This window comes from Erythrolamprus reginae, chromosome 1 (genome assembly GCF_031021105.1).
Source record: "Erythrolamprus reginae isolate rEryReg1 chromosome 1, rEryReg1.hap1, whole genome shotgun sequence".
NCBI lineage: Eukaryota > Metazoa > Chordata > Lepidosauria > Squamata > Dipsadidae > Erythrolamprus > Erythrolamprus reginae.
In genome coordinates this window covers 98,792,015-98,817,809 of record NC_091950.1, presented here as the reverse complement: position 1 = coordinate 98,817,809, position 25,795 = coordinate 98,792,015, and the positions used below count along the sequence as shown (strand labels likewise).

The window sequence follows — 25,795 nt, the reverse complement described above, 5'->3', positions numbered from 1 at the left end:
AAAAACTGGCTCTCTGTAGCCCAGTAGAGCCTAAATAAATTCTTGCACTTAATTATGGTGTTGAAGGCTACAGCTTTATTTTGATCCATGTCAGTTTCCTATGATATACCATTCATTCAATTTTTTAAAATGTTGGATACCAAAACGTCACAACAGAACATAAGAGAGGAGTAAAAAGAATGGCACAAAGTAAGAGGTAGTAGGAAATAAGTTAAAAACTTTGCCAAAAGAACAGAAATGTATTGTTTTATCATTTTAAAGAGAGAAGCAAGAGAAGTGAATTATAGGCTGACTATAGAGAAAAAACATAATAGAAAAAAAACTAATGTAGTTTCTGTGTGGGTGGTTCAGGGAATAATGGGACTTGAAGAAGTCATTCATCAATACTGAGCACAGAATAGAGTCTGAGAACTCCTATACGCAGAGAGAAAGATCATATGAAGAATTAACACACATGAAAATATTAGAGTAGTGATCTCAAACCTTTTTTGGTTAGTGTGCCAAAAGGGGGTGTTAGCATGTGCATCCACCCAGGCATGTGTAACCCCCCTGGACTGCCCCCTGTGCATGCTCACAACCCCCACACATGCGCACAGACCTCACTAAAGCCTGGGGTGGCAAAAAAAATGCCCAAACCAGCAAACTGGAAGTTCGGAAAAGCAGATTTCCAGTTTGCCCATTATGCTGTGTTTTTGCACTCCGGATGTTTCATAGAAGCTTCCTGAAGTCCCGGAGTGCGGAAAACAACACAACGGGCAAACCAGAAGTCCATTTTCCTAAACTTCCAGTTTACCCGTTAGGCTGTTTTTGTATTCCGGGGCTTCAGGGAAGCTTCCCTGGACCCTCTGGAGGGCAACACGGCCTTCCCCAAGACCAAAAATCAGCTGGTCAATGCGCATCAGAGCTGACATAGGGCAGCACCTCATGGGCCCTTCGATATGGCTCCGTGTGCCACCTGCGTGCAATAGGTTCACCATCACTGTATTAAAGAACAACTGCAGAAAGAAGGAGCTGATAACAGGCTTCTAGATATATAGTATACAGTATAGTACAAAGTGGTTAAGTCTCAAAGATTCAAGGATATAAAGAGGGATGTTGGTCTATAGACACATTTGGTTTTATTATTTTGAATTACAGTGTTCTCTCGATTGTCGCGGGTTCAAACTTCATGAAAAGTCTATACCACGGTTTTTCAAAAATATTAATTAAAAAATACTTTGCGGTTTTCCCCCCTATACCATGGTTTTTCCCACCCGATGATGTCATATGTCATCACCAAACTTTCATCCACCTTTAATAAATATTTTTTTTAATAAACTTTAATAAAGAAACATGGTGAGTAATAATCTAAATGGTTGCTAAGGGAATGGGAAATTGCAATTTAGGGGTTTAAAGTGTTAAGGAATGGCTTGTGATACTGTTCATAGCCAAAAATAGTGTATTTACTTCCGCATCTCTACTTCACGGAAATTCAACTTTCGCGGGCGGTCTCGGAACGCATCCCCCGCGAAAATCGAGAGAACACTGTACAGTAATTTATTGGGGAGTTAGAAGTGTTTTGGGAAAGTGTATTTGTAGCTAAGGATGGGCAGAAGCTAGTCCAGGTAATACCGCTAAACCACTGGGCAATTTGCAGTAGTTTGTTAGCGGTTTCTGGTTCCCAAATGTGTAATAACAGAAGTGATATAAAAATTCCCTCAGTATAAAATTAGATTTGAAGACAGGAGTGCTTGTTCAATTTTACGTTGTATCTTTTCTTACCCGAGTCATTATTTTTCAGCAATATCTAATTTATGGGCATAATGTATTCTGCAGTACTAAGATATGGCCAAGGATTTTGGTTGATATTTAATCTGGAAATAGAGACAAATGTTAGATTTAAATTGAAATAAATGATTTTATTTACCGTCCATTTAACTTGCTATTATTTGTTAACATCTTGGTTTTCATTTGCTAAGCTGGGATAAGGACACAATGGTGTGGAATAAAAAAAGACTTTCCCCCTTTGTGCACCCCACCATATTCTTATTTGTTCAGAGATCCTGACAGACTTAGGTAGATAATGGAAAACATACTGTTATTTCATCAAGCATCTAATGAAATGAGTTGTAGCTGAGCTCACATAACTTGTGCTTTTTGATAAAATTGTTTAGATGGAAAAGGTACTACCAGAGCCTGATTTGCCATCAGACACTAACATGGCTTTTCCCCCCAATGTGAAAAGCTATTTTGATAACATTCCACGCCACTGTAATAACATTTATTTGATTTTTGGGGAGGAAGGTGGCTCGGTGCATTTTGAGTAGTAGCAGTTGAATCTTATTTTCTGATAGCCATCTTACCATATTATATGCAATGAGCAAAACAAGTGATGAGCTTTAATGGGGAAATAATTCCATCTTTCCCCTTCTCCGAGTCTTTGAAGAAGGGCGGCATACAAATATAATAAATATAATAAATATAATAAATATAATAAATATAATAAATATAATAAATATAATAAATATAATAAATATAATAAATATAATAAATATAATAAATATAATAAATATAATAAATATAATAAATATAATAAATATAATAAATATAATAAATATAATAAATATAATAAATATAATAAATATAATAATACAATCCCAGGAGACAGCAGAATTGAGGAGAAGCAGCTAGAGAAATTAGTGAAATATGAAGATCTAAAAATCGAGCTGCAACGAATCTGGCATAAGCCAGTGAAAGTGGTCCCAGTGGTACTTGGCACGCTGGGCGCAGTGCCAAAGGATCTCAGCGGACATTTGAAAACCATCGGAATTGACAAAATCTCCATCTGTCAATTGCAAAAGGCCGCTTTACTGGGATCGGCAAACATAATTCGCCACTACATCACGCAGTGCTAGGTGCTTGGGAAGCGCCCGACTGGTGATGAAATACGAAATCCAGCATAATGATCTCGTTTGCTGTGTTGTACTGACATAATAATAATAATAATAATAATAATAATAATAATAATAATAATAATAATAATAAATCTTTGCTGTTGTTATTGTTGTCATGCCACTCTCATTTTAATACCAAAAAGGAGAGTGAAGTTAGTGGTTTTCTAACCTATTCATTCAGGGGGAAAAAACCAAAAGGAGAATTTTTATTTTTCAAAATGTTTCATTTTTGACCTCCAAGTGGACTTCAATCTCCAGGTCAAAGCAGACATTTGCTGGATTAAATAATATATGTATTTGTTTTTTAATGCTACATTAACAGCACGAGTGACTGGTTTCTGTGACCCTTCCCCATTTTAATTTAATGTGCCGCTTTTGGCTCTTCTTTAAAGAGGACTCTGGAGTAATTTTGGCTCTTATCAGTTTGCTGACAGCTATATAAGCTATTACTGGCTCCAAGCAATGTGCTCAGGCATGAGAAATCTCTTGTTTTTAAACTCAAGGAAAAAAAAATAGTACTAGGCAGATTGTGAGCAAATCAGACTGAGGTCTGAAGGGAAAACTTTCTAATAGGGCTGCATACCAGCCTTTCTTTTATCCTGTATGTAATAACAGGAATTTCCGTTAGTCAGACTACAGTGTATTTGATCCATGATTCTAAAAATATAATTTAAAAAATCATTATGAGCAAATTCTAGGTCTTTAAATGGTTTTTAATTAGAATATTGACTTTTAAGCATCCATCTTGTCTCCTGAATAAAAAGTTTCTCTCTTGGGGCTTTTTAGAATTCTTATTACATTGAAAAGCACTGCTAGTTTTAGTTTTAGATAATATTTTCATTTTAGCTAATGTTCGACTTATTTTTATTGCTTTGTATCTATTTATATTGAATTTTTATTATTGTTGTAAGCTGCCTTGAGTCCTTTGGGATTGGACGGAATAGAAGTCGAATGGATGGATGGATGGATGGATGGATGGATAAACAAACAACCAACCAAACAAATATTATCCATCTGCCATTTGTGGTATTTTAGTCTGTGTGACTTGAACATCTAACCTCACATTAATTCTTTCTAGGCTGCCATTTTAGAATTCTTTCTTCATTAATGCCAGGCCTTGACATCTCCCCCCCAACTTATCAATTATATGAAGCAGAAACCATGTTTCTCGATTCTAAAAGATCCTTAGCAGCAAGAAAATAGTTCTGTATTGGAAAATAGTTCTGATAGCTGCCACTAACTGTTCTGTCTGGGTTTTCCCAGACCTCAACACCAACTGAAAAAACAGCCAGACACTCTGGTAAAAGCCAAAAGTATTTTATAGCTGGAAAAAATAAGCACAAAGGAAAACCTGTCTTCACAACAGACAGGCTATAATACGTTACAGCAGGGTCCTGATGTCCAGTCAATACCACAAGCTTCTTGCTGGCACACCCCCCCAAGGTTTCAATAGTCCAAGGCACAAACCAGGATGGTAAGCCACCAAAGTTCACAGACAGGTCTCACGAATCTCCAAGATAAAACTCCACAAGCCAGGAAGGGTGGGTCCGCCTTTTATCCTTTCCCAAGAGCACCACACCCAAACCCAGCTGTGACCCCTAATGCTGGAAATACTTAGCCAATTGAGTCCGTCTCTGATTAGCTCTCCTTTGTCGCATATCTATGATGTCTTGAGCATTTTCCCCTAAGGAATCCAGGCTGCTTGCTGGGGAGAGCTCCCCCTGGTGGGACTCTGGCTGTCCTTCTTCTTCAGCCTGGGATTCCTCTTCCTCGTCAGTCTGCACCTCCTGTTCCTCAGCCTCTCCCTCTGAGCTGGAAACCGACAGAAGGTCAGCCATTCCCGGAGGGGTCCCAGACTGAACCACAACACTAACTAGAAAGATTAAGTGGAATTGTAGAATCTTGGGCATTGATTTGGATGCCTTTTTAAAAGATCTATTAAACAACTGTCTTTTAGGAAGAAGATAGAGCATTCTGCATTGTGTGGTTCAGGTCACACCTACAATTCTTTGTCCAATTCTGATATCAAACTATTACATGGAAACTATTACATAAAATGTATGCATGGTATGTCTGTATGTATGATTGGTTTCTTAGAAACATAGAAACATAGAAGACTGACGGCAGAAAAAGACCTCATGGTCCATCTAGTCTGCCCTTATACTATTTCCTGTATTTTATCTTACAATGGATATATGTTTATCCCAGGCATGTTTAAATTTGGTTACTGTGGATTTACCAACCACGTCTGCTGGAAGTTTGCTCCAAGGATCTACTACTCTTTCAGTAAAATAATATTTTCTCATGTTGCCTTTGATCTTTCCCCCAACTAACTTCAGATTGTGTCCCCTTGTTCTTGTGTTCACTTTCCTATTAAAAACACTTCCCTCCTGAACCCTATTTAACCCTTTAACATATTTAAATGTTTCGATCTTAAATTGGGGTTTTCTATATTTTAATATTAGATTTGTTCATATTATCTTTTTACTGTTGTTAGCCACCCCGAGTCTATGGAGAGGGGCGGCATACAAATCTAATAAATAAATAAATAATAAATAAATAATAAAATAAGATAACGGATTAAAGATAAGCTCCACAGTGCTCAGGGCTGTCTCTGCTCCTTTTTAACATTTGCATGAAACCACTGGGTGAGATCATCCATCACCACAGATGAAGTATCAGCAGTATGCCGATGATACCCAGTTACATAAGTCCATCATGGGTGACGTGAGTGATGTTTCATGGTGCCTGTAGGCTGTGACCTAGATGGGGAACAATAGATATCAGCTGACCCCAGGTTGCCTGAAGTAGATTGGCCTCTCCCTACTCAGGAGTTTTATCATCTTTGATCTTGAATGGAGTTGGCCTTGCATGGAGATCCATGCAACTAGTCATGGGGCTGGTTGGTGCCTTGAGAACCCCCCCCCCCTTTCCCTTTTTAAACAGGATTCATCCTTGCTGCTTTCTAAATTAATTTTTTTTAACTTTTATATGGTTTTTCATATTTTAATATTTTATTGCTCATAGTCCCTTTTTGAAGGAGATGAGTGATTCAAAAATGTGAAAAATAAGTAAATAAATAGATAAATCCATAGAGAAGAGTAGTGCAGATAATAATGAAATGTTAAAAAACAATTATGGGAAGTGTTTAAAGTACTGGATAGGTTTAGCGCAAAGGAGAGAAAAGTAAGTATTAATCTTCCTGAGGTTTCTGTGAATCAAATTAATATGGTTTCCCTCTGATTTAGAGACCTTCAAAAATTTTCCTGTACTACTATGTTCAATACTCAGAATATAGGTTATAAATCAATTTTTAAAGATGATATATAAATAAATATAAATTTTATTATTTTCTAAAAAAACCCACATCTATTTAAAGAACAGAATTCTCATAACATATGACAATAGATAATGGAACTTTTTTATAGGACAGTGAAGGTAAGCAATTTGTAAAATGTAAAGTATTTGTTTACTAGAATCGGATAAAGAACAGCTCAAACAATCATCATCACAAGAGATTGTCAGAAGTAAGAAGAACATGGAGGTCTATGCATATTAGACTCAGTGAATTTGCTTTGTCTCTCTCCCCATGGGAAATCATCTATTTTGTTAGTTTAGTGATAAATCAATTTTGTGACAGTGGGTGCTTATTTATTTATTTATGATGCTGGAAATTGATTAAAAGTTTCCAGCCACATTTAAACTGCCCACGTCTAGAGTCAGGCAGCTTGTAACTAAGGTAGATGCTAGGGACATTGTACTAAATCACAGTGGGAAACATCAGTATGCAGCTAAGAAAGCTGGGAAAGGTGTAAGCAGATCCTCAATTTATCTGCCAAGTAGGTTTTCTAAACACTGTTTTATTGGACAGTGGCTCCTGCTTTACTAACCTCTAACCTCTACGGTGCTGGGAGGTGCTACCCACTGACCAGCCTTGTCTTTGAACCTCCCTTGGTTCCTGCCACCTCAAAGCCTTGCTGCCGGATTCCTCTATTTTTCTTGGGACTTCACCTCTCAGCAGGATGGCTACAGCAGGGAAAACTGATCCACCCTTAGAACATTGATATATTTGAAAGTGATACCCTCGAGACTAGAAACCTATTGCTTTCTATTTCAGGAGCTGTCCATCACCTGTCAAAAAATGCAGCTGAACCCTTTTCACCTTTTTATTCAGTTGGCAATCGTATTGTAACAGAGGGACTGCGCAGTTGTGGGCAACACGGATTATTGCCTCCTCATCCATAATTATATTTGCAGTAGTTTTGGGCAATGTGACTATACTGTGTGGATTTGGCTTTGTAAGATAACTAACGTAATTTGAAACTGGCAGAACACTTAGTCAAAATAAATTCTAGAATTTGGAGGGATTGGGTTATTTATTTGCTCCCTCATTTCTGAACAATGTAGTCCACATTGTTCTATCCTGTTATTCTTGAACAGTATTGTTCTCAGGTAAGTGCATGGAATTCCATGTCCTAAATATGTTTTTTCAAGAGGCAACTGGACTTGTTTTTTTAAAAAAATATTTTGCTTTTCATTCAAGAAGCTTCTTCAGCTCTGACTAGATGGAGGGGAATTTTGTTTGTGAGATCTTTCAGTCAGGGTATTTGTTTATTTGGTTCTGAAAGTCTGAAAATACTTGTTCCTTGTTTTATGACCATGGAGATGCTGAAATGACTTAGGTTCTGTTTTCCATGTCATTGTAAGTTTGAAGATGTAAGTAAGCAAGGACTACGTGTAGTTCAAATATAAATAATCTGAATAAGGTCTGGCTATGTGGCTGCTAAGAGCCACGTCTGATTTATTTTGTTATTTCAATGATTTATAAAAGCCACCTATCTCATGACAATGATTCTGGGTGGCATGTAAGGGTTAAAACCACAGCTACAACCAAAAACTCACAGTGCCAAAGATAAATCAGTACATCTCAATGATAAAAACCATATCAGCAATAGAGCTTGTTTAACCTCCTGACTCAAAATGCAGCCAGGTCTTCTGACTCGGGACTTGAAGGAACAAAATCAAAATCTTAGTATATAATCCCAAACAAACAGTGCAAGCAGAAACAAAGAATGAGTGAATTTATATCATTATTTTCTTTTTGTTATTCTAAATCCATCTAGAAGCTACTTTTGTAGAAATTACAATGGCAGATCAGTGACTAAATCGATAATTCTGGTGATCAATAATTTTTGATATATTGTATGGAAGGGTCAGTATAGTATTTGGTATTCTGCCTGAGCTGACAAATCGTCACTAACCCAGCATAGGTTTTGGTTAACAGCTATTACTGCATTTTATACCTTTGTTTAGAACAAGATAAATGGAGTCCTCGGAGAGGGACGACATATAAATCCAATTAATAAATAATAAAATAAATAACTTTTGTCAACTTTTTTTGCCTTGGCAGTATGAGACAAATGGGCATTAAGTAATTAAACATCAAATTTATTTATTTATTTTATTTATTAGATTTGTATGCCGCCCCTCTCTGTAGACTCGGGGTGGCTAACAACAATAATAAAACAGCATATGACAAATTAATATTAAAATAACTAAAAAACCCTTATTGAAAATCAAATGAGATTAATTTATCACAAACTACTCAATATTTCCTATCATTCTATTACTATTACTGTACATAAAACCCAAGTCAACTGAACATTTAAAAATGTATCATAAACATAATTGATTGGCACTGATGGTTGATAATGGGTTGCTGCTAGCATCCTAGGTATCAACCAACTATGTTGTTAAAATATACGATGTTCTGAGTATTATAATGGAGGTTTTTTTCAGTTACTCTGGTGTTATTACTGGAAGCTTTAATTTCTTGATGTATTTTGTATTTTTTAATTCTTGGACGTGATATGAAGTACCTCGATGACAATCGGTATCACTATTACATATTTCATCTATAATCGCATAGTTTACATGGCAAGGTCGCAATATTTTATTATTTTTTCCAGTTCTTTTTCTTCAACTCTGGTGTCTCCTTGGACAGCAATATTAATAAATTTTACATTGCGATTTTGGACAACTGTGATATCTAGTGTACTCCAAATGATGATCCATCTGCATTCAAAACTCCAACAAGACACCCCCCCTCTCATTTCCATAGATCAGCATGACTAAAGCAAAGACAACAAAGCTAATTATAGGGGGAAGGCAAGGGTGTGGGTCCATTACACATGCAATGACTACATTGATTGGCCACACATAAAGTTAAGCATTACTTCAATGGTGATTTTATACTCTGACAAAATCAGCAGGGGCTAAAGAACGCTTAGGATAATAAATTTCTAAAACTTCTGGAGATCGTGATGCCTGTCATTATTCTTCCCTGGTACAAGCTGAGGAGGAGAACCTGTGGTCTAGAGCAGAGGTCCCCAACCGCCGGTCCGCGGACCAGGACCGGGCCGTTGGGGGTTTTCAGCCGGTCCGCGGCGGCGCTGCCCTCCCGGCAGAGAACATTATGCAGGACGGGGTGGGGTGTCGGGCGGTGACGCAGCCCTCCACACTTCTCCACAGGGCGGGGAGAATCAGGAGGCTCCTTTGGCGGCTGGGGGCTGCCTGGCTTTGTGATTTTGGCTGGGGGGGGAGTTAGGAAGGTCCTACTTCTCCCCCCCCAGCCAAAAATTCAAAGCCTATCTGCTGGATACGGGCGATGAGTGGGACAGAGCGGCGCGGAAGCCTCTTGCAGCAGCTGCCACAGCCACCGGCTTCGGCGCCGTTCGTCCCGCCCATCGCCCGTATCCAGCAGAAGCTGCTGCCCGAGTGCTCTTGGCCGGCGGGATTCAAAGTGCTGGGGTGGGGGTGTCCTGACAGCCCCCCCACCCGAGTGCTTCGCCTCCCGCTGGGACACCCCCCACCCCAGCACTTTAAATCCCGCCGGCCAAGAGCACTCGGGCAGCAGCTTCTGCTGGATACGGGCGATGGGCGGGACGAACGGCGCCGAAGCCGGTGGCTGTGGCAGCTGCTGCAAGAGGCTTCCGCGCCGCTCTGTCCCACTCATCGCCCGTATCCAGCAGATAGGCTTTGAATTTTTGGCTGGGGGGGGAGAAGTAGGACCTTCCTAACCCCCCCCCAGCCAAAATCACAAAGCCAGGCAGCCCCCAGCCGCCAAAGGAGCCTCCTGATTCTCCCCGCCCTGTGGAGAAGTGTGGAGGGCTGCGTCACTAAGCTCCACCCCTCCATAACCCCACCCCCATATGACCAAAGGGGCCCCCCCCCACCGGGCCGTGGAAAACTCGTCTAACTTAAAGCCGGTCCCTGGTGCTAAAAAGGTTGGGGACCTCTGGTCTAGAGATTAAAGCTATTGCTTTACAGGCAGACTCCCCCAGGTAAGAGTATGGCTAGCTGATGAGAGCAAAATAAACTCTAAATAGATCTTTATTAGTTTCACTTCCTTTTCCTTATCAACAAAAATATGTTGCACATATAGAATATAGTTTGTCGGCTATAAAAATTTTAACTGCCTTGAATATGGCCCCTGGAGGTGCTGAGAGACAAAAAGGAAGCAGTATGCTCCCTCCCATATTTGGGTATACTAGGATGATTAGACAGAGAAACACCCATATAACTCATCCCTGGTACAAGCTGAGAGGAGGAGAGCCTGTGGTCTAGAGGTTAAAGCTACTGCTTTACAGGCAGACTCCCCAGGTTCAAGTCTCCCTTCTAGTCTCCCTTCCTTTTCATTATCAGCAAAAATATGTTACACAAACCCCCCCCCCCAACAACAATAATTTCAATATGATGATGATAATGTTGGGGCCATAAAATAGAAAAGGTCACAGAAAATGAAGAAATTAAATGGCTCTGGGGCTTCAGAACCCCGACAGACAGGCACCTGCCACATAACACCCTGGACGTAACAGTTGTCGATAAGAAAGACAAAAAAGTTTGGATAGTGCCTTGAGACAGCAGAATAGAAGAGAAAGAACTGGGGAAGATAACAAAATACAAAGATCTTTAAATAGAAATAGAACAACTATGGCAAAAGCAAGCAAGGGTAATACCAATAATAATAGATGCCTTGGGTGCAGTCCCAAAACAATTGGAGCACCACTTGAACCCCATTGGCATTGACAAATTTTCCATCAGTCAAATGCAGAAGGCAGCTTTAGTTGAAATTGCTTCCATCCTGCAACAATATCTGTAACACCATCAAATATCCAGATTTGCCTATCCCAGGTCCTTGGTAAGGACTCAATAAGTAGACAAAAATGCCAAACATAGTCTGAACATCTGTCTGACTTTGATGATTAATAAATACAACTGGTTGATATTATTTAATGCCTATTTATTGTTATCCATTTGAATAAAAAGGCAAAAAGTAGAAAATGAATTTGTTGATTTTTAGTGAAATGTATGTAATAAAGCATTTTAATTTTCCTTTTAATTTCACCACTGGGAATCATATCAGAGAGCCAGATGTATTTCAGCAAACCATGGAGAAGCCATACAAAGGGGTCCCGGATGACAAATATTAGAAAGGTCATACAATGATTTTGAACTAAGAACTTTGTGATCCTTGTAAATTTGAAACTGAAAAAGAAATGAAAATAATAGATTTTGTTTTCTACAATAAATTAAATTCAAAATAAAATGATCTAGACTAAATACATTGCAATAATGAATTCCGTACTACGGTAAGTTTGGTATGTAAACTTGCCAAATATTTCCAACAGTATTGTTTAAGATACTTAAAATGGAAATGTCTTAAGAATAGTTTTAATGCCCAGTGTAGTTCAGTTTTTTCCACATGAAAGTGAGACGAGCAACATCTGGCCATTAGAATCATGTGAAAAAAAGACTGTAATACTGTATACTTTCCATCAATTTAGCTCAGTATTAAAATTTAAAAAAAGGTCTAATCACAGTGGTTTGAGTAAAGGTAGATTAAGAAGCATAGTTTTATTAAATTCTTTACAGAAGTAGTATATTTAGTTGGTTTACTAAGCTGAGAATGTTTTTTTTCCCTTTTAGATACATTTTTGTAAAAGGAAGAATTGGGCTCTTCTTTGTATTTATGTTTACAGACAATAATAGAGAGTTTTATCTTTCATCATGTATCTGGTATAATTATTTCAAAGTAGTCAATTTAAACATTTCATTGATTCCAAAGCCTGCATAGACAAACTAAGAAGCCACCCAAAAATATCAATCTGGAAGACTTGTACTCAGCACACTTAATTCAAATTTGAGAATGTATTTATAGTATTTAGATTGTTTAAATATTGGGTACTAGCATGCTGTTAATGGCAGAAAGGAAGTTGATAATTTCATGGCTAGAAAAATAAGCAAAAGTTTAAAATCATCACTTTTGCAAGACCTGAAACTTAAATTAAAGGCTAAACTAATTTTAAAAATGGATGAAGTGGAATTCTGCTATAACTAACTGAGCTAAAGGTAATAAAGTATATATGAGGACTCTGTAACTTATTTTCAGAAGCAAAGCTTTCAAAATAATGTCTGTTAGCATGAAAATAGCAATACTTCAAGGCCTCATAAACTGTGTGAAGATGTGTCACTCTGGGAACACTTGACTCTTGAAGTGGGGCAAAATGTTACAACACCATGGCGCCTAACATTTTAGCTTAGACTGTTAACTTTTACTGCCCTTTCAGAAGGCAATCGTCTACTTTTCTCTTAACAATTTATTTTCCTCCCAATTAGAAGTTGTAAGTGATTAAATGAAAATCAACATTTTCCCAGACTAAACATAGCTTCCATGTGTTTAAAATGTTTCTATTAATTTTGCCTTTTTTTGGCAACTTAATATTTGCTGATTTTTGCATGCTAATTTGAACATCTGTCATTGGTGCAATATGGAGTCTTCATGTGTTTTAGAGATATACTGTGGTATAACCTGATGCTCCTCATTCTGAAATGAAATATTTGTAATAGAGTTTGCATATAGTTAAAGTATGCAACAATTTGTGTCAATGAATGTCACCTTAAGTAGATAGGTTTCTGCTGATGCTTCTTTCAGTAAAAAGCTTTTTGCTCTGACAGCCTATAAGTTTGCATATCCTCTTAGAATACCTTATCATTGTCCAATATTAACATACAATTCATTGTTTATGTCAATATAGTATGAAATATCAAACTTCATCAATAAAGGAAAATATTTGTAGCTCAGGAAAGACTTAATGAACTCAATCTGTATAGTCTGGAGGACAGAAGGAAAAGGGGGGACATGATCGAAACATTTAAATATATTAAAGGGTTAAACAAGGTCCAGGAGGGAAGTGTTTTTAATAGGAAAGTGAACACAAGAACAAGGGGACACAATCTGAAGTTAGTTGGGGGAAAGATCAAAAGCAACATGAGAAAATATTATTTTACTGAAAGAGTAGTAGATCCTTGGAACAAACTTCCAGCAGACGTGGTAGATAAATCCACAGTAACTGAATTTAAACATGCCTGGGATAAACATATATCCATCCTAAGATAAAATACAGAAAATAGTATAAGGGCAGACTAGATGGACCATGAGGTCTTTTTCTGCCGTCAGACTTGTATGTTTCTATGTTTCTAGGATTGAAATGTTATCTAGTTAGGATATTGAAACATCTGCAAGAAAACAGGCAAGCTCAGAGAGCACCAAGGACACCTCAAGGACACATCAACCTTCAGTGGGCTGATAGTCACCTCATATCAAACTTTAATGGACTGAATGTTCATCTCATATCAAACTTCAGTGGGCCGAATATTCATTAACAGCTCCTACTTTATTAGAATTTGCAAGCAGTTCCTGACAGCTAATATTTAGGCTACCATCCTGCTTCCAAAACTGTTCAACATCTCCACAAAACTACCTGGGAAAACTATTTGGCACTTAAGAGATGATTCCATTAATATCAGCCAAACTAAACATGCTGTGCCACTTGCCTTAATTTGGAAGGGATTCGAGTTCAGAAGCAGTCTGGAACTGTTTATCTGTTTTTCCTGGGAACTTATATAGAACAGACTAATTTGTCATTAGTGACAATTTGTCATTAGTATACAATAGCACCCAGCTCCTCCAGTGCTTTTAAGTAACTATGGAAAAACTTTAGGATTAAATAGACTCTCAAGAGACACCATAAAATAATTTCACTATTTTAAGAATCACTACCTTTAAACAAGGAGGTTTCCTGCTTTCTATAAAGTGCGACTGGAAGTTATAAGTCAGATTGGGACAGTTCTAGAGGACAGTTGACCATTTATGCAGTTTGTCCATATCTTAAACTAATATTGATCCTAGCTACATAGTTTAGATAGCCGTAGATACTTTCATGGTTGAATTAAAGATGGCATCCAGAGATTTTACAATCCCCTCTTGCAAATTGTAATTTGTAAGCATTATAACATGCTTCTAGAACAAATTACCCAAAGAGGTACATATTAGATTTATCAAGAGAACGATTAGAGACAAAATTTATAACCTATTGCGGGAAAACACAGTTAATTACAAGGGAAAGGAGATACTCATACTCCGACAAGTACCACAACATGTAAGGGAAAAGAGACGATCATACCATTTCTTATCTACAAAATTGAACAGGCATAGGATTCCCTTCAGGTGGTTAGTACCTGAAGGAATGCTAATTGCTCTTATGGATAAAAAGTTTAGAATCACATCAGTAGATGACGCTAGAGGTTTCTTCGAACAATACATCAAAGGCTCAGAAGAGCAAGAAAATAAGAAAGAGGTAGAAAAAGAAAGGGAAAGTCTGGAAGAAATAAGCTCTGAAGGGAATCTACTGTATAAGGAGATTAGGGAAAAGATGGTATCAGACAACCATGGCAGGGAAGGACTGACAACAAGAGTGCAGGCTGGAGCAAAGAGAGAGAAATCAAGGGAAATAAATTGAATCGACTGTAGAGGAAGTAAGGTTACTGTGCTTAAATATAAATTGACCCAATTCATCCTTAAAATAAAATAAATATAAATTACTAAAACAAAATGCTGATATCACCTTTCTATAGGAAACTCAAAAAGGAACATAACTAAATCTTGGAATTTCCAAAGTTGGATAAATTGTTTACAGCATCGTCTCTGGTTAAAAAACGAGGCATAGCAGTATATATTAAACGGAATGTTTAATGAACAGAAACATGCCAGAATGTTTCCAAAACTCTCAGCAAACTGTTAGAAATGCAAAAATGACATAGGAACTTACTATCACCTATGGTGGATGTTTTGAACAAATCACAGCACAAACTATTCCACTGAAACCGGAGCTTTTTCTTTTGGGCATCTTTAGAGAGAAGACTATAAAAGAAGACAGATTTATAATCCTACACCAAATTGGAAAATGGATTAAACTCCATCTATTTTAAATTTCATTAATAAACTACTAGAGTGCACAGAATTGTCCAAAATGTTTTTGGAACTCCAAGATAATGATGAAACCGAATTGTATAAAACTTGGGACAGGTGGTAAAACTGGCTTAATCAAAATAACTATCTAAACCTGTAAAAACAATAAAATGTGATTTCACATAACATAAAGAACAATTAACCTCCTATCCTCCCACACAGGCTGGAAGACATCAACTGGAATTATGTAATTTTATAGATCAACTAATAAGTAGATGGATCTGAGTTAGTTATCTTATCTGGAAAACAAGCAATGTGACATAATATTAATTATTTTTTGCAGGCAAGGTGGTTCTGGGAAGCTTACTTTCAATCAATGAAAGCTATTGCTATGGCAACTCTTAAGATTATCAATGACCGGATCTATCCATATGCTGCCACATCATATGAGGAATGGAATGATCCCCCAGAAATTGTAAGTGAGATTATTTATTTATTACATTTAATATGCTGGGCATCTTTATAACAATTCTAGAATAAGTATTTTGTTTTCTTTTAATATTATGGCGTTCAGCATGAAAAACATGAATTAATCTTGAATTGAGCTTTAGTTTCCTAAAGATCAGCATCTTATCTTGTTAAGTTTCTCTTTTCCCTGACTTATAATTTTAATGTGTTTTTGTTGTAGTAGTTGATATTATATAGAGGCATGACAGAAAATTTGATTTCTGAAAGTTTGCCTAGAAATACATGCTTACCCCATAGTATTATTATTATTATTATTATTATTATTATTATTATTATTATTATTATTATTTATTAAATTTGTATGCCGCTCCTCTCCGCAGACTCGGGGCGGCATGTATTGCCATCAGTAGGAAATCAACTTTCTTCTTTTACAAACTTTTCAAACAAGCAACCCATAGTACTCTAAAAAATCTGAACAGTATATTTGGAGATGGGCTAAAATGGAAGTCAGGAAATATTTTTGAGTTCAAACATTTTAGATAAGTAATGTTGAGAACGGGATGGCAAAGCTGTATTTAAATAATATGCTTTTATTGTCTGTTGATCTGACAATTCAAGTCCATTGACATTTCTCTACTATTGATAATTCTACCGTTGTTTCATAGTTGGTCTGCAAAATACAGTGTCACATTTTCAATACAAAGCTAGAATCAGCTGTCTAATCAGACATTATCTAGCGTTTAGGTGCCTTTTTACCCTTCAAAAATTGCTCTTCCAAGCCTTTATCTGAAAAATCTTTTAATATATCGAGCAGTTAAAGTAGAATAAGAAAGAACTGCAGTGAAGTAATGAGACCATGAAACAGCATATATTTTAAATTAAATGTTTCATTCCATTGTTCCTTTGCAAGAGATACTTAGGGTTTTGACCAGTATTAAAATGGTAGGATTAGTGTTGGTGTATTTTTATTCTGCATGACACTCTCTCTCTCTCTGGTGGGGTGGGGTGGGGGGCGGGAAGGGAGACAAGCGTAGTGTATAATTTATTAAATTAAGACAATGTAATCATTTGTCAGATACATAAAATAACCAGTTTTTATTTAACTGTAATTTATCTAGAACAATAGAAACGATATTACTCATTTATATGTGATTTGGCTAATATTATTAGATTTGTATGCTGCCCCTCTCCGAAGACTCGTTTTGCCCACCCTGGAAGTTGTTTCCTAAGTGTAGAGAGGCTTCGCTTTTTCTCCTCCCCAGTGAGTGAAAAGCTTGTGGGACAGCAGGGTTGGGACTTGGAGGGCTGTGGGCCTGGAATTTGTGGGGTGGAATTTTGCTCCTCAGAGCCTTGGATCAACTCCTGGCCCTTGCACAGTAAAGAAATATTTCTCACAAGTCAACAAGTTGTTAATTGCCTCACAATCATGAGAAATATTTCTTTACTGTGCAAAGGCTGGGAGTTGCTCCAAGGATCTGAGGCTCCAAGGAGCAAAACTTCTGCAACACCCCCCCCCCCAAAAAAAAATTCCAGGCCTGCTGTGAGCTGATCCGCTGCCAGTGGCTCTGGTTGCCCGTAGCTCTGGCAATGCCTTCTGCAGTCTTGTCTGCCATACAATTCACCTGTTCCTCAGGTTGGGCAGCCCAGCTATGGTCAGCTCAGCTCTGTTTGACTTGGGCTTCTCCTGCGCTTGTGGGCTGGATCCTCCTAGCTTACCAGCTTTTTGCTCACTGGGGAGGAGCAAAACCAAAACCTCTCTGCACTTTAGAAGCAACTTCCAGGGTGGGTTAAACATCGTCCTCTGAGAGCGCCACCGCTTGGAGTGCAGTGCAGCCTCCCAGTTGGGGAAGATGAATCAGGGTGCCTTGAGGGGCAATGGCAGTCCAACAAAGATGTCCCTGCAAATTGTAGGAAGGTTGTGGGGGGAGGGCGGTGTCTCCAAAGGAAGCCTGGAGTGCACGCATCCCAAGAGCGGAGTCTTCCTGCAATGTAGATTCAAACTTCGCTGGAGCTCTGCTTAAAAATGGTGGGAGACCAAGCTGTTGGCATGACCACCTCATCTTTCGCTGCGGGCCTGGGATTGGGTGGGTGGGGGCGAACTTTTACTCCTCGGCACCTTGGAGCAACTCCCGGCCCTTGCACAATAAAGAAATACTTTGCGTGAGTGCAAGAAGTTGTAAATTGCCTCACACTCACAAGGTTTTTCCCTGCACACAATGGCTGAGAGATGCTCGCAGTGGGGTGCAATTTGGGGGTCGCGGATAGGGCAGGGGATGGGGCAGGGTGGGCCACGAGATGCACATCTTACTGGAGATTGTCAGCTCTGGATCTTGCGGATTTTATTTTTTCTTTTAAAGCCTATCTAGATGAGCTTGAAAACTTCTGAGGCTGCTTAGGGTGGGAGAAGTTGGGCAACATTTCCCCCCTTGCCAAAAACTCAGCTTCTGTGCATGCATAGAAGCAAAAAAGGCAGAAAACAAGATAGCAGCGCATGCGCAGTGCTGGAAATTCAGCTTCTTCACATGTTCAGAAGAAAAACCAGATTTTATTTTAACACCCCCCCCCCCCCCCCAAAAAAAATATTTTATTTTTTAAAGATGGCAGCTTCCACAGACCGGCACCGACAGAACTGGTTCTGTGATGTCATTGTGATGTCACCAGCGATTTGCTACTGGTTCGGGCAAACCAGTCCGAACCCACCTCTACCCTGCACCAGTCATTTTTTTCTCAGCCTTAGGAAGATGGCAATGGCAAATTACTTCTGAAAAATCTTTCAAAAAAGCATATCCTGGAACGCTTTCAGAACTGGACATGATTAAATGGGGGGGAGGGGGGGGAACCCATTCAGTGACATTGTAATTTGCCTATATATATTGAAAGGGAAAGTGAGAAATGTGACTTGTTCAGTTTGGATGTGGTTACATTATTTTTTTCAGAACCTTTCCCAGATATATAAATTTTAAAAAATCTAAACATTTGAGTATCAATGTATAATACTTGCTAAACTCAAATTATGTTTTAGTGACAGGTTATGCTTTTAGAGCTTATTAGAATATGCAACAATTGAATCAATTGTTTTCTAAAATGGTAAATTTTAGATATTAGAAAAAGAAGAATTGAAGCAAGTTAAAGTTGCTGATGTTTTCTTCCTGATCAGTTGTGGATAAGAAACATGATAAATGTTTAAATCAAGCATCCAATCAAAGAACAGCATTTATAATAATCATGTATAAATTGTTCTTTTCATGTTGGTCACTTAATTCTAGTACGCTATTTTTGTCTTTTTCTCTTAAAATGCTAATCACATGTACACTGTACATTGCTAGTGAAATGTCTACTAGATTGTAGGAAACTATTTTGCAATATAAAGCATGAAAATTGGCTGTAACTGCATGGGCAGGCAACAGCAAATCTAAATAAGACTTTGTTCCACTATTTTTAGCCTTTTTAAAATGGGTACTGAATGTTCCTTGTTAGTGTTGACTTCTGGCAACTGCCGGGACTAATATCTGCAATTTTCTTGACAAGATTTTTGGAAGGAGTTTGCCATTATCTTCTTCCTAGGATGACAGAGTGACTTATCCAATATCAGCCCGATGGGTTGATGCCTAATGTGGAACTAGAATCACAGTCAATGCAGTTTCTATTATGGTGTCTTAAACACTACAACAAAGTGGCTGTATTTTAACCTTTAGTTTCTTTTCAATTTTCCTGTGCCTCCCATTTCTCTTCACATTCCTCTCTCATTCTTTCTTTAATTTCTGATACTTTCACTCCCCCTCCCCTTCATCTCTGCTAGCTGGTCCAGATTTTACATTCCTTTGACACCAACCTCCCCTAACTCAATGATCTTCAGATGTGCTAGGATTGCAACTACAAGAATTCCCATCTTTCAAGAATTCTGGTTCAGAATTTGGGACTTGCAGTGCTTCCACATCAGACAATGTGACTTTGATACATGAAGTTCATGCAGTACAGGCAGTCCTTGAATTATGACCATTCATTAAGTCATTGTTCAAAGTTACAATGGTGCTGAATTAGGACCAGCACTCCATGGTCATGTGCTTGGGACTTGAGCACTTGGCAAGCAGCTTATACAGTAGTAACTGTGAGAGAGGGATCTTGGAATCCTAGTGAACAACCATTTAAATATGAGCCAGCCGTGTGCAGCAGCTGCCAAAAAAGCAAACACAGCTCTAGGCTGCATTAGCAGAGGGATAGAATCAAAATCACGTGAAGTGTTAATACCACTTTATAAGGCCTTGGTAAGGCCACACTTGGAGTACTGCATTCAGTTTTGGTTGCCACGATGCAAAAAGGATGTTAAGACTCTAGAAAAAGTGCAGAGAAGAGTGACAAAGATGATTAGGGGATTTAGAGGTTAAAACATATGAAGAACAGGTGCAAGAACTGTGCATGGCTAGTTTAATGAAAAGAAGGACCAGGGGAGACATGTTAGCAGTGTTCCAATATCTCAGGGGTTGCCACAAAGAAGGACGAGTCACTTGAGGGTAGAACAAGAAGCAATGAGTGGAAACTAAACAAGGAAATAAGTAACATAGAACTAAGGAGAAATTTCCTGACAGTTAGAACAATTAATCAGTGGAAAAGCTTGCCTCCAGAAGTTGTGAATGCTCCAACACTGGAAGATTTTAAGAAGATGTTGGATAACCATCTGTCTGAAATAGTGTAGGGATTCCTGCCTAAGCAGGGGGTTGGACTAGAAGACCTCCAAGGTCCCTTCCAACTTTGTTGTTGTTATTATTATCATACTTACATGATCACTATTTGTGATTTTCCATGGTGGCTTCCCACAAAATCAGTTCCCACACTCCATATCATGCATGCAACCTCATTCTGTAATGCCTATCCTTATCTGGGACTCCTGCCTCCTCCCATCTAACAACCTGCATGGTTCTGGGGTTCCGATGGCAACTGGGTTTGCCAGGATTCATATCATGCTTTACAATCACATCATTTAGTTGTGCAGTGATCTAGTACCAATTGCCACTGAAATCCAAGAACTTAAGTTGATAGTCAAACTGATGACTTTTAAGAAGAAGATGGCCAGTAATAAATTTTAATTTGTCTTTTGTATAAGGCTTTGTTTTACATGTGATATCTTTGTAAGGTATCAGACAATTTTCACATTAGTATCATTATTCATCATTGTGGTAAACTTAAATACTTCAATTATTATGGTTAAGCTGTTTATATCAGAAAGATATAAACATTGATATTTTCAGGAAAAAAATGAGCTTTTTATATGCCACATTAAAGTCCTACATGATTCTTGTTTTCTTTTTTCTTGCTGATATGCTTAAATTATTGGTAAATGCCAAATTTATGGAAATGTGACACAGGTTGTTTCTTGTGGAGCTGTACCTTTTTCTTTTAATCTGACCCCCAAAATAGTCAGATTTCTCAGCCTGACATTCTGATTCTGGAGCTTTGGCTTCGTTTGCTGTTGGCAGAAAGGAGATACTATCAAACAGGCAGGAATGTGAGATCATTTTTGCAGGGTTGACACTTGCAACTTGTTATGGCTCATGCACAAAACTGATTCACAGTAAGAGGTCTATCAGTCTTCAGTTACTGTGGCTCTTGTAATGAATATCAGCCAGCTGATGGTGGCAAAGGGGGAATGGGATAGGATTGCCGCAGCCATAGCTGAATGTCAGCACTTTGTCAAAAAAAAGTGATGGATGATTACATCATGAACACCATTTGCTTTAGTGGGAAAGTTAGACGAAAGTTAGGTGAACATTCAATTGGGTCTCTTTAAGGACTGGATATCCCCAAAACAAATGGTAACTGTCACATTTCCATTTCTGCGAAGACCTCTCCTTATGTCACCATCAATTTCATGCCCTGTTCCTATAATAGTGATTTAATTAGGCTTCTGTTGAGATAATCACCTGCATTGTTTGCCTTTCTTCAACAGAAGTTTAAAAGGCCCAAGTAAATCATGGAAGTTTGAATTTGCTCAATTTCCTGCAGAAGGAGAGGTCAAGAGGTCCCAGACTGCAGACACACTTTTCAGGCAGGCAGCAGGGGGTTGGCTCTTAATGGTGCTTCTGCCGTGCTTAAATGCTCTTTTGAAATGTTATTCTCAAATAAAGGAACTTGATTTTTGAGGAGTTCACTCTTGGGTGTCACAAAGTTGGATGTATTCTTTAACTTTCGCCCCCCCCCCCATTTCTGTAGAGTTTTTACATTTTTTTTAATGACTAGATAATACCACAACCCATCAAATGTATTTTTCAGTGAGCATTCCTGCAAAAAAGGTGCCCCTCTCTCTTCAAATAGTTAAAGCAGCTGTATATGTTGTAAGGCTTGCAGAGTTGTCTTAAAAATTGGCTCCTGTTATTTCCTCTTGTTTTCTTATGAAAATGATCAAATCCAAGCAACTGTTAACATAGATGGGGCAGTGTGCAGGGTTATTCAAAAAGAATGAACCGATTTCATGATGCATTGCTTCAGTTTTCAAGCATCGTCATGTCATGAGTCAGTGACCATTTGAAAGAGGAGTTATCTAAGGTCTGAATGGCTGCCACAGGGATGATGTATTTGCATCGTTCTTCCAGCAACGTTCAGTTGTTTGTTTACCCTTGGAATGGCGAGTCCTCAGGAAAAGGTGTTCTGTGTTCTCGAGTTTGTGAAAACAAATTCGGTTGTCAAGGTGCAGTGTGCTTTTCGAAGGCGGTTTGACATTAACCCGCCCTCTCCTAAGAACATTTGAAGGTGGTTTCCACAGCTTCAAAAGAGTGGGGGTCTGTGTAAGGGAAAAAGTCCAGGACTACCACTAATCTCGATGATCTTAAACATAGAATAACAACAGCGATCAACTCAGCGGATTGTGATTGCTGATACGCACCTGGGAGGAATTCTCTTATCGCATTGATGTTGCCCTTGCTGAAAGTGGTGGCCACGTTGAACACTTGTAAGACAGGAAATAAAAGTTAATTGTGAATACTTGTGAGTTGCCTGGAGTTTAGTATTACTTTTCCTTAATAAAATATTGTGTCATGAAATTGGTTCATTCTTTTTGAATAACCCTGTATTTTGAATTCTTTCTACTGCCAAATAAACAGTTTATTTAAGGAAGCTTTTGAGGTGATAGTATGGCTGCATCATTTCTTTATCAGTGTGAGGTACTAAATCAGAGTTCTATTATGTTGTTTCTGTTGTTATTTTTGTTTGCATTATAGCAGGGGTGTCAAACTCGCGGCTCATGGGCCAGATATGTCATGTGCTGGCTCCACCCAGTTGAGCAAGGAGGGGAAAAGTCCTGGTACGTCACATAGAAACATGACGCCATCGTGATGATGTGAGTTTGACACCCCTGCAGTACAGCAACCTGAGATAGACACTGGTTCCCTCCATATGTTTTGGATTACAGTTCTCATAAACTGAAACCATAAAGGCCAGTGGTCAGGTATGATGTAATTCATAATCCAGAGCATCTGGAAGCTAGGTTTCTACTGTAGCATTAGCTTCTGCTGATCTCTTTTAATTGCTCTTGGCTTTTTAAATTAATAGTTAATTTTATGAGGAAAAGAAATAGAGAATTAAAGAGTCTGAACAGGCTTCAAAGGTCAGCAGTTCAAGCTTGCTTATGCAAAAATTAGTTATTGTAAAGCTGATGAGTGGTTAAGTTCTATTTAAAAGTATTCACCAATAATTATATATATATAAAATCCATAGACTGATCTTCCTGCATCAAACAAGCCTTACTTTTAAGATATTCTTCCTAATCCTTAATCATATGTCCAGAACATCACAAACCACTTCCTGTTTGGGAAGAAAACACATCTGGAAATGGATAATCCAGCCTCAGTTCATCCTGTTCTAGGGATAAACCATGGACTTTTGCACACATCTGCAATCATATGGACCACGTATCAGCATTTAAAATGAGGATTTGGTCATTTACCTTCTAAAGCAAATTATTTTACTATATTTGGTCAAAGCTATTTCCATGTATCTTCTAAGGGCTAACATACACATTTATGCCTCTGAAGGTAGCAGCATGTCTATCCTTGGCTGATCCTAGAAGCAAAGTATTGTCCGCTCTTGGTGATTTTTGGATGAAGCACCACTGGGGAATTATAGAGCTTTTGGTTAGACTGAGAAATTGGGGGGGGGGGGGGGACCTCTTTCAGTAGTGCTGCTGGAAACAAAAATAACAGATGTAGTGACCAGGAGTGAAGATCTACTGGGAGCATCTTCTCCTTGTCATTCAGTAAAATATATTGCATGTCCCTTTTCAGAATCTGCTGAATTTAAAAAAGAAGAAATGCATAATTGCTGCTTCATTTTTTAAAAAAATATTACAGAGGGGGAAAAAAGTTAGTCAGAGAAAATACAAAGACTTTTACAATATATTATATCACCTTCCTATTGGTCTTAAGACAGATAGCACTATACTGTTCAAGTCCCTACAATTTTCTAACGATTCAGTTTGTATGCACTTTGGAGTGTAATCCCAAGTTTTAACATGGAACTAAAATTTTAAACGATCTCATATGTTAAGCAAAGAAATATATATGCTCAGATCTTTTAGATATATATTTTATAAAAGTTTGGATAATTGTGACTTTTTAAAAAGTGAAAAACCTTTTTTGACAGCCACAATTCTCCTAATGTTTTTTTGAGTCCAATTTCAACAATCTTCATTAATATAATTGCTTTTTCTGTACTTATATTAAGATATTACTTTTATCTTTCATCATACCAGTATAGTAAGTAGGAATGGAAAGGTATTCATAAATCTCTTGTGTAATTGCATGTTATTGTGCTAATGGCCTGTATCCTGTGTTAGTTATATTGGCAGCACTGAAAAATTAACCTTTAAAGTATTGAGGAGCTATTTTTGATGAAGCCAAAGCACACTAAATAAGTGTGAAGTTTTATGTATCTTCTTGTGTTCTTTTACTTCTTAAATAGTTAATATTTAGAACAACGAAACACGGCTATTTTTGTTAAAGTGATATTTTTCTTCTATAATAGGACAAAGAAGGGCTCTCCCTTTGATTTGTGCCTATCTGCCAGGTTATGAAATTGCTTCTCTTTATTTCAAGTTCTTCCAAAATTGTGACATTCAGCTTCTTGTTGACCTAGTTTTAGTTAATATACAGAGTATAATTAATATAGCAGCCATTTTAGAAGAGAGATGTTGGACAGAAGCCATCCAAAGTAGCTAAACTTTAAACACTCTAGTATGTCTTTCACTGATCTTTCAGCATTTTCCATCTTATTTTATGGTTAATAATGGTTTGCTCATGAACTAAAATATATAACAAGTAATGTTTAATGATCTCCTGCCTGTCATAGCAATAGCTCTTGAAAGACATGTTTCTTTGATTTCTTTGGTTTGTTATTTGAATCAATTAAGATATTCATTAGAATGATTTCCTTTGTGTCCCTGTTTTGATTTTTTCCCCTATTACAATTAATCTGACTTCATTTTGATTTTCTGTCTTTTATTTTCCAGAAATGGAGCAGTGTAAGCAATCCACTCTTTCTCCCATTGATCCCACCTCAGTCACAAGGCTTTACTGCTATTGTCTTGACATATGATCGTGTTGAAAGTCTCTTTCGAGTGATTACTGAAGTTTCAAAGGTTCCAAGTCTTTCCAAACTGTTAGTTGTTTGGAACAATCAAAATAAAATTCCACCAGAAGGTAAGTCCAATACATACCTGAAAAGTTTGGGAGAACACTTTTAATTTTAGCAGCAGTGGGCCAAATTCTGAATGAAGTGAGCGCATGCATTTGAACTGAAAACGAGAATGTTTCCAGAAATAGAAATCAATTGTAGTGTGTGTAAGTATTTGGAGCAAGAAAAAAATGGCTGGCCTCGTTTTTACGATGGGATTTAGAACTATATTTGTTAACTGCTTAGAATAATCATTTTTATTGGGTCACTCCTGATCTTCATTTGTATCATGAGTTCTTATTTTTAAAGCTTCTAAGGAACAAATGATTCTTGCTGTCTCAGTTTTACTTGCTAATTGACTTAATCAGAAGGCTTTCTTGTGAATTGAGTTGAATACCTATCAGTGTTCTGACTGGAACATTTT

The 25,795-nt window shown here is 37.8% G+C and overlaps 1 protein-coding gene across 1 annotated transcript in view; it reads left to right on the top strand.

Moving 5' to 3' along the window:
* EXT2 (exostosin glycosyltransferase 2) overlaps positions 1-25,795 on the top strand; it is an 87,337-nt gene that overhangs the window by 38,571 nt on the left and 22,971 nt on the right. The window contains exons 8-9 of the mRNA XM_070760638.1: positions 15,587-15,718; positions 25,208-25,397. Of these exons, the coding sequence (XP_070616739.1) occupies positions 15,587-15,718; positions 25,208-25,397 (322 nt within the window). The remainder of the gene's footprint in view (positions 1-15,586; positions 15,719-25,207; positions 25,398-25,795) is intronic.